The sequence below is a fragment of the Drosophila santomea genome, chromosome 2R, assembly GCF_016746245.2.
Source record: "Drosophila santomea strain STO CAGO 1482 chromosome 2R, Prin_Dsan_1.1, whole genome shotgun sequence".
Lineage (NCBI taxonomy): Eukaryota > Metazoa > Arthropoda > Insecta > Diptera > Drosophilidae > Drosophila > Drosophila santomea.
In genome coordinates this window covers 6,526,927-6,537,023 of record NC_053017.2, presented here as the reverse complement: position 1 = coordinate 6,537,023, position 10,097 = coordinate 6,526,927, and the positions used below count along the sequence as shown (strand labels likewise).

General features: G+C 38.5%; 1 protein-coding gene across 4 annotated transcripts; it reads right to left on the bottom strand.

Moving 5' to 3' along the window:
* Window positions 1–2,782: 2,782 nt before the first annotated feature.
* Window positions 2,783–6,547, bottom strand: LOC120446278 (UDP-glucosyltransferase 2). 4 transcript variants are annotated; one of them, XM_039627162.1, is made up of 4 exons: window positions 6,411–6,547; window positions 4,333–4,592; window positions 3,829–4,275; window positions 2,783–3,768 (listed from the first exon to the last, which is right to left on the bottom strand). In XM_039627162.1, the coding sequence occupies exons 2-4, from the start codon at window positions 4,586–4,588 to the stop codon at window positions 2,879–2,881; spliced, it is 1,593 nt and encodes a 530-aa protein (XP_039483096.1). In that variant the 5' UTR covers window positions 4,589–4,592; window positions 6,411–6,547; the 3' UTR covers window positions 2,783–2,878. The 4 variants fall into 4 exon arrangements, with proteins under 4 accessions (XP_039483096.1, XP_039483097.1, XP_039483095.1 ...); XM_039627163.1 differs by having other exon boundaries at window positions 4,333–4,588; XM_039627161.2 differs by having other exon boundaries at window positions 6,334–6,545.
* Window positions 6,548–10,097: the final 3,550 nt, after the last annotated feature.

The window sequence follows — 10,097 nt, the reverse complement described above, 5'->3', positions numbered from 1 at the left end:
GTCGGGAATTCCCCAGCATTGTTCTAAAGTAAAAGAGACAAAACAAAGGCACTAACAAAAGTTCCAGTAGCTCTAATATACAAACACATCAACTTATTAAAACCAAAAAATATAAGTACAAGAATATCTAAATATTACTATTAACTCTTAAGACTTAATAAGTTCCCACTCATCCCGATTTTAACCTACTATAAACATGTGTAAAATACCTTTCCAAAATCGTAAACAACCTAAAAACAACGTGAACATGTTCCCTTGTAGAAAGTGCATTCTGACATGAGGCCCACCTTTTCGTGTTCATTTCGGAATAATTTCATCATTCAAGACATGAAGAAAACAGTGTTGAGTTGATTTTGCTCAGACCCCCAGGCCCCCCCGCAGGCATGCAGGTCAATGTATTTATCGAGAGCTGGAAGATGCGCATTTTGATTTGCATAATCTCACATTAGCTGGCATTATGTTTTCCTCATTTCGATGATGATGATGATGGGGACAACCTTAACTTTCCAATCAATCTGCGCACGGGAGCTAAAATGCACGGCGACAAATGACACGACATTTTACTTTTTAAGATCTGAAGCCGGTGTCGTTGTTATTTTGATGTTGCTGCTGGTTTGCCACTTTGATGTCTCTTCATGGCTAATGGACGCCCCTCACATGACCTTGCGATGGGGCCCTAATTTATCACCTGTTGACCAAAACAAAAACTCAGCTTAAATTACATTTAAACGACCATTTCAGTTGACGCTCGCTTAATTACAATAGATGTGTCGACAAACTTGAACACATAGAAAAGCCTCGTCTCTAAGAAAATATTTCTCGAAAATATTTCACGAAATACAGAAATGGCAACACAAGTCAGCGTCACGTGCTTAATGCTAATCTCGATTTGGATTTTTGAGCGTTTTTAACCTCGTGATGGCCCTCTGCAGCTTGGCCCCAGCATTTAGTAGTAGCAACAGGAACCAAGCCCCAAAGCTCTGACTAGAGAAAACATCGAAATCCGAAGTTGTTTGTGTGGTTTTTTGGTTGTTTTTGGTAAGACTTAGACTCGTGTGATCTGTACGGCTCTAACGTTGAAAGGCAACTTTTGTTTTGGTTAACAATAATTAATAAATGCAATAGCGGGGCATACACATTATATTACTGTCAGATATGGACAAACACTTGCTAATTGTCAACACGGATGTGGGGCTTATACAGCAGTCTTGGCCCTCAAAAATCCTTTTTTCATGCGACCGATTAAAATGAAGGGGAATTTCTAAGCCGGTTCTAATCGTTAGTGTACGGCGCCAAAGTTACGAACTTGAACCTGGTATTTTCGTCGGTTTTTATAGGTTTCGGTATCAGAAGAGCCTCTCATGTCATACAGCGGACATTGGCCAATCTTCAGCCTCGAGAATATCGTGTGCCAGGCACTAAATCTATTTTTTTACTGCTCTTCACATGGCGTCAAGATCTGCCAAGTTTCGAGGTCCGGTTTAACGCATTACGTAAAAGCGACGCACACAGAAAAATAAATAAATATCGATTTAATGATATTGAAAACAATTCATATACAAAGTGAGACAAAAGCGAGTATGATTCCGTTAGTCAAAAATAATAAAAAGCTGCCTCCAAAGTCGCTCAAGTGTTGAACGTTATGTCAAACTAATTTCAATGACTGAGAGTTGGGGCGAAAGAAGCGGATGGTAATTTATGTATCATTAAAATTAAAATGTGCAATTCACTATCGGCAAACAATATGTATTTATTTTACATAGATTGCTAAGACTTAGTTCAACAAGTTCCTCTAGCAGCGCTACTCTTACCCCCCATGTAGTGAAAGTAATAAATACATCAAGTAGTCTTGAAAGTACCAAGTGTAGATAATACTCTAAAAACTAGTGGTTTACCATTCGAAAAACATTAGAATGTACAACATTGCAGACTAATTTTCCAAACTCTCTTATTGCCATTCTTTGTTCTCCACTTCACTATTAACTGATGCATAATTTTTTTGATTTTGTTTTCTAAAATCCACAAAACGTGCTCTGTGTGGGTATGGGATTTAGGATTGGAGTGAATTTGGTTGAATGGACCGAAAACAAACAAACATCTCCAGTTTCAAGAAATTTATTGGCATTTATGCTTTTTCGTAATATTTTAACTATTTTTCGATTTGAATATTTAATAATGATATAAATATTAAATTGGTTTTAATAGTTCTTTAAGTAACTGGCTAGAGTTAGTCATTTTAAGTCATTATAAATGACTTACATCAAACAGATCAGCCTTCAGTTTCAATTAATTGACATATTCCACGTTGCCAAATTGCTATTAAATAATTTATATTTTTTTTACTCTTTAACAACAGTTCTAACAAAACGGGGTAAAGTTTCATTTTCGGAGCAACACATTTTTATTTTAAGTTTCTAAAAGAATAAGAATAATACCTTATTTCAAAATCCACTGGTCTAGTTGCTTACCGATTTCTTTTCTTGAATCGATCCAGTGTTGCACGAAACCCAATTCTACATTACATACTGTAATTTGACATCTTACAATATATTTTTTATTCATTTTGCGCCAATAAGAATGCCAATAATGTTTATTCCATGTGTCTAAAGGCCCCATTCAGGTAGGCAACAATTAAAAATATCACTAAAAAATACGGAAAATATTTGCATACTTTTCGGACACTTATTTAAACAATATTTGTATTTATTTATTTATTTTCTACTCTTTTAGAATTCTTTTAACATTTTACGTCTGTATTACTATCAATTGAAAACATTAAAAATATTAGCAACAATCAGCCCGTGTAATTGAGAACAATGTGATCTAAAAATATATCACGATAAATAATCTCTGCGACTAGTTGAGAGATAGCCCCCTCCTACAAGCGCTTCTTGCTCTCGTTCAGCTTGTCAGAGGATTCCCCTTTGAGCCACCACTTGTGGACCCTCCTGATCATCCGCCATGGCAGCCAGATGGCGAGGAATGCGCCCAGCAACAGGCAACCCAAGACGTCGAGGAGGAGATACTGATGCAGGGGGATGAAGGCTCCCTGGGACTTCAGATGCCGCGCCCCACGATGCCGGATTATGTACTCGATCCAGAAGGTGGCCTCGTCCAGCGGATGTATGGGATTATCGCGGAATCTCTGCGAGACCTCCAGAGCACTGCGTTTGTACTGGGGATCGTTGATCAGAGTCTCGATGTTCCGCACCAAGTCATCAGTGGTGAGTTTGGAGAACACCAGGGATCGGGCATAGCCCTCCCTAACCGATTTGATAGTGTTCCGGTGCTGATCCCCGTACAGGGGTACACACAGCATGGGAACACCCCAGTAGATACCCTCCTGGGTTCCAAAAATACCGCCGTGCGTGATGAAGAGCTTGACATTCGGATGGGCCAAAATGTCGTTCTGGGGCATCCATTTCTTGATCATCACATTCGAGGGCAGATCACCTATGGAATCGTTCTCGAACTTCCAAATCACTTGCTGCTTTAGCTGGCCGAAGGCCTTGAGAATCTGCGCCGTTTTTTCCTGTGGTAAATCAGTGCTCTTTACGTAGGAGCCCATGCTGAAGTAGATCACACCGTAGGTAGCATTATCCAGGAAGTTCTGCAGGTCAGTGGGCAACTTTTTGGGCTTCTGAATGTGCGCTCCTCCCACGTCTATGAGTCCTGGCATACTGGGCCTCGGAAGATCGACACTCCGGTGAGCATTAATCAGGACAAGGGAAATATTTCGCTCAAGGTCAAGAACATTTGGAAGAGGGCCTGTGAAATAACAAAGGGAATAAATACATATGTTAGGAAAGTTATATCACACTAACTCACCTTCTATCGATCCGAGAAAATACTTCTCTGCCAATTTTTGCATTTTAGGCAGGTAAACCCATCGTCTCATAACCGCATCGTACAAAGATAAGTAGGCATTATAAGATCGCTGGGCGAAGGTCATGCGATCTGTATGGGACAGCAGTAGATGGGGAATCAAAGACCAAGGCGTTAGGATGCCCATTGCGTGATCTATATTATCAGCATAGCCCATGGTGCCAATCGTGACCACCGGGCAATTGAACCTCTTGCCGAACATCAGAAAAGCCTCATGGAAAAACTGCTCCAAGATGACCAAGTCAAAATGATCATCCTTGCTCTCAATCAGTTTCTGCACTTTGGGATCCTTGAAAGCGTGCTCCGTGGTCATAAGTCCAATGGTCCACCAAAGCTCCAGGTTATTGAAATCGCTTACAAATTGCATCGAGAAGATGTTCTCCTTTGGAACTATAAGAATATAAACCTTGTATTTATATATAAATGCCATTTTCCTATATTACCCACAGTGTTTCGGTATATCGAAGGAAGGACTGATGATAATCTCTGTCAGATTTTCGTGGGGGTGCTTTGTGGGATGGTTATTCACACTGGTCACATGATGTCCTTTTCGCAGAAGATCGTTCTGGAAGTGCTCCAGCCAGAGCCAATGACTTGGAGCTGGAAATGGACCCATGAAGAGAATTCGGGAGGCAGATCCGAATTCCGGCAGTCCGATCAGGAAGATCAATATCCAACATTTCCACTGCAGCTGCATCTCCATCTGACTTGAAATCAACATTGATAATTAACAACCTCAATTAAATTGTCCGCCGAGTAGGGTAAAACGTCGCGTTATTAGCGTCAAATTAACATTAGCTACAGTTTATGTTCGGTGTTTGATTTCGTAATTAGCATAAAGCACTTTACTTTGCACACTCTGATTGCAAATGATAGTGTTATTGATGGGATTTCTGGACTGATGGATCGCAAGATCAGGTGGAAAATGAATATGTTGCACATGAAAGGGAAATTGCTACAATCGCATAATTAAATACGCCCACACTTTTAAGAACTACTCACATACGTTCATGTTCTTTGTTAACTGGGCATATATAAATATTAATTCTAAAACGCAACTAATATGGAATTCATATCTGATCAGCTCTTTTTCGCAATTGATCAAGCTTTTCAGCGACTTATAGACTCAGTTCACTAAATGAACACACCTTTGGCTTTCTGCCAGAGAATTGAATCTGATTGAAATGCAGCACGGTAATTTCATCATTTTGAAATTAGCAATTAATATTGAAGTGGACCAGAAAGCTTGACAGGTTACCCGCCTTATATGGTAAGTCTCCCATTAATACCATCATTCAGGTCTTAATTTCCAGACATCGTAAAATTCTGCACATCATGCAAGTTTTATTATGTTTTGTCTTTCCTAATCTTATTTTCCTTGTCGCCATCAGAAAGTCGGTCAACATACGCGAACAATAAACAGATTTTACTCGTTAAGGAGGCGTTACAATAAAATTGGGTTTAATTGTATTTAAACTAACGTTTCGTAATATAATCACACTTAGTTTGAGTGTAACCATTCGCAGTATTTATGGGTATTTTGTTAAATAAAAAATTTAATCCAACAGCTTAGCGTATTTAGGTTGACACACTGTAGCAGAAAGCTAACTGGAATTCAAGTAAACATGCCACAAGTTGTCGTCATTGAGGCGTGCTGATAAATAGCATGTGGAAATAATTTTGTCATCGCAGCCCGCATTTCGCATTGCATTTTACTGTTATACTTAGTTGCGAAATTCTATTTCCTTATATTAGCTACAGCTGAGAGCATTTTGTTGTTGTATTCCAACTGAATTCCAAATGAAACGCAAGCCGTGTAACTAAGTTTTTAGAGGCTTTGGTCAAGGTTGCACGTTATGGCATAATTGTTTATAATTCGTTTACTACGTGCCAACACTAATTGTTTATAGTTGGGAACTCAAATTATTTAATTTGAATTTTTTTGAGTGCTGGGATGGTGGATAGGTCTTGTAACACTTTAAAAGATTTGATGATTCAAAAGTACAAAAAAATCAATGCAAAGGTTTTTGAAAGTAAAAGTGCGAGATGAATGTGAAAGTTTTTGTTATTATGAATTTGCAATTTTTCTCTTTGTTATTTTTATACAAAAATCAACAGAAAACACTGTTTCATGATTAATTCGACTATTTTACATTACTGGAATTAAAGAATGCAATAAAAACGGGTTACGAGTTTTTAATGACCTAATTATTACAATTATAAAAATGTAATCTAACCGATTAATCTCTTATATTCCCTCTAGATCGAACTAACTAAAGCTGTAGAAATCCAGCGTTTGGTTTCCTGTAAATAAAATGTTTTCCGAAACATTTTTGCAAACATCTTTAAGCAAACCAACAAAATATTATTCAAAATTAATGAAAAATTAAATTTTATATATTTAATATTTTATAGTTCGATTTATTTTTAAACACAAGATTTATTTACTTATTTGAGCTTTTCAATGCCTGAACATTTCTAGGCATACTTCAAGTATGATTTATATTCTTTGTTTTTTTATTAACCTTAAGTGTATTCAGTTGCCTTTGTTGCACTGCAAAAGCTCCAAAAAATATTTGCACTTGGAATTTAACAAAATTAGCACGTTTCAAATTCAAATTGAAGTTTACCGCGAAACGCGACCGCTGGGCACCAAAGTGCGGTTATCACTAAACTCGACGGCACAAAGCCCCGAACACCTCAACTTAATCAGCATTAGCCTCAGTCGAAGTCGAAGTCTCAGCCGACGCCAGCAGATACAAAATGCATATACACTCAAAAGCTTAGATGTATCTGTGAGATTCGAGTGGTAGTGCCGCCCTGGCACAGAGATATAAAAATACAAAGGCAAATCAACCGGCGGCGCTCATTGTTTGCCCTAATCTTATTTGACTTATTTGATTGCCTCGTATGTGTTCTAGGATAATTACTATATTGATACAGTTGATTGCAAGTGTTGCCAAAATAATTATTACCTGTCAATTTCACCCCTTACACATACAGATGACCGCTCACGTGTCGATCGACAGACCAGCAATTGCAAACATATCATTTGTACTGCGAAATAGAATTGGCCAATGAACTTTCGACGACAGGGTTCAAAAATTCACCGAGTGCGAGTTTTGACAATAAGCAAACAACGAACAAGTCAAACAAGAATTTGGTTTTCTCGACAAAACAAAGAAACCAATTCTAAACCTTTAGTAATTTAATAAATTAAGCGTCAGCTTCTGAGGTACATAAAGCTTCTTTCTCACATCCTTTTATAGTTAAAACTAATCATGTAATTGGTAATATGTAAGTAATTTTAACCTGCCTGAAAAATATTGTTGGTGAAGAACAATCTGAATATTAAGAAAAACATTTTAAGCCATGAAATTTTAAAAGTCTTTTCAACCAAGAATATAATTAAAAAAAATGATATTAGATATAAACCGCTTCAGGATCTTTGAATAAATCACGATTGTGTACGTTAGAAAACCACTTGGTTTCCCAGGGGATTTCCGTAGCCAATTACTAACCGCATTTCCTTGTTCGTCGGAATTAAACAATGCCCAACGATTGAGTTTGTTGAAAACGTGTTTTATTTGCAAGCGGAAAGGAAAGCCGACATTTTTGGTGGGAGCAGTACTTTACGTATAACACCAATAAAATGTAATGTTAATTGTGCATTCACCTTGGAAGCGGTCAAGTTCACCCCACGATAACTCATATCATTTAATGATAATTAATGTTTGTTGCCTTCTTATGGCAAGCAAACAAATGGAGAGGAGCAATACCAAGATAACGCAAATGTCATAAAGCCCACTGACAACATGCAACAATTAAAAAAAGGAATGAAATGAATATAAAGCAAACTGAAAGAACTCGAAGTCGTCTAAAAAAGGGCACACAACACAAGATGCCGAAACATTTCATTGAAAATTGGCACGCTTCAATGAAGCGAGTCACAAAAAACTGAAACCGCTCTCCAAAAGGGGCGCAGGGCGTGGCTGGGCATGGGCGGGGCGTGGGCGGGGCGTGGGCGTGCACCCAAACCGGCAACGATGATGGACGACCATGCTCCAGGCGCAGTTTTGATGGCAACTCAAGACATGGCCAAGAACGGCACTTTTGATGCAAACGATCGCCAGAGAGGCCACCAAACCAAAAAGAAAATGTTCATTCATAAGATCGCAGTGGACATGCCACAATGAAAATGAATGGCCTGAAACAAAAATGTTGGCGTAAAAAAGCGAGGAGAAATGGTGGTGGAACAAACAGCTCATTAAATCAGCGGAAAATTTAATAAATCGTTGAATATACTAATTCAGCAGAGGTAAGTTGTAAATCAAAGTAAGATTAAAGGGCTAAGAGTCGTTTAAAGAGATACAATTAAATGATTCGACATTACGAACATTTAGCAAGTTATAAGATAATATTATATATTTATGTGTCGGCTTTAAGCTGAGAACTACACCTTAAACAAATTTTTAAAATGCGAAGCTCGTTAGAAATCTCCATTCTAGAATTATAAACTTGCTTTGGACAACCCTTAGCGACCATATCCAATGATTCACTCTGAATCATTTACGAGGTGCAAACGACAAATTGCCTGAAACACCAGACACCATATAAGATTGCTGTGATCAATGGAACCGGACCATAAACTATTTCATACCCAAGCCCAGCCCAAATGAAGTGGCCTAAAATGGGATTAAAATACAGAGCACTATTTGTCAGTTTGCGCCAATTTAATGTTTACTTTGCACTTCACTCCACAGCCAAATTAGGGTAAATCAAACAAAACCATACAGCGAGACCTTTGTATCCCATGCTAGCCATTAGTCTGTATCTATCCATGTATCTATCAATCAATTAAGGCAACGTGCGCTTTTCCCAGGCGCGCTTTAGATAAAGAGACCATCGAGCATAAAATGGGAACCAAACCCCACGATGACACTGACATTTTCCACCGAACGATGGCCTTTCAATTCGATCGTGTTGCGTTGCGCGGGGCAATTAAAAATTTCACCCAAATAGCAAACGTTGCGCATGATTAGTCAACGAATTGGAGAAGTTCGATCCGAACCCGCATCGGGAAAAACTCAAATCCAACGCAATCAGCGGGTGGTCGAAGTGCCCACGATGGCAGAAAATTGTGGGCTTGAAGGGAGGGAATCTTGTTTTGGCAGCTGTCAATGTGTCAATATTAATTTAATATGTCGAAAGCAGAATTCAGCACAATTTAAAATTGAGTTATAATGTGACAGACGAGATGGTCTCGAAATGTGTGGTACTTTAAGGGTTGTAGACAGAACTCAAGTAGTTCCAGATACTCGATGGTTCAGTGACCACCCACAATCTCAATTATTCGCTGTAGTTCTGTCAGCCTTTAGCTCAACCAATTTGTTAATGAGCAAATTACATGGTCATTGCAAATAAATTCCTAGTTCATTAACTTGACACAACATAGGCTATGAACCAGAACTCTAGACACGCCCGCAAAGTGATTCATGGCCGAAGGAACTCCCCTATTTACCAGGAATTTCTAACATTTGGTTACGTATAGGCAAACAACTATAAAAACTGCTGAGGCGTAAAAGGATGCACAGAGCCCTTGGAATCTACTTGTGCTAGGTGTACTTACCACTTCCTGCCAAGATAGCACTTCCAGTGGTTACTTCCAGTGCTCCACGATTGGAAATCCTTCATGGTTCATAATATTACTTTTCAAGTGGATTCAAAAATATCAGCCAATTTATCAGTTTTCTTTAAAAACGTTTTAAGCCTTAAGGAATTTTTCATTAATATATCCTAATTTCTGTACGTATATGATCCCATCACCAAATATTCCATCGAACTAAACGCCCCTTTTTGGGGGTAGAACTTTCTATCTAACACAAATATGATAGTCTATGCAAATAGCCTGAAATATGGCTGTACCACTTGACAACTCTGAATGCAAACAGCACGTGAACATTGAAGTTTTCCTGCCACAAACATAATACTTTCAAAAAACATCTATCTATCTCACTGGGGCTTTATCGTCGATTTTGTTTTGAATGTTTTTTGGGATTGCACCCAAGGCATTTTCAGCATTTCTCGTTCCGTTTTCGACGGTGGTGCTCTTTGCTTCCCTGGAGCAATTAGTAAAAGTGCAGTTTTATGTGTTTATTTTTACATATGCCACAGCTGTGTGGCCTAACCTAGATCCACGTAGACGCTCTTGC

What these genes read in the sequence shown, in the direction of transcription:
- LOC120446278 (XM_039627161.2), bottom strand. Translation starts at nt 6,371, where the DNA reads ATGCCTAGAAATGTTCAGGCATTGAAAAGCTCAAATAA. An exon ending in GCATTGAAAAGCTCAAATAA is followed by an intron (nt 4,593 to 6,333) that starts GTAAATAAATCT and finishes GTTGATTTCAAG; the next exon opens with TCAGATGGAGATGCAGCTGC. An exon ending in CTTCGATATACCGAAACACT is followed by an intron (nt 4,276 to 4,332) that starts GTGGGTAATATA and finishes ATATTCTTATAG; the next exon opens with TTCCAAAGGAGAACATCTTC.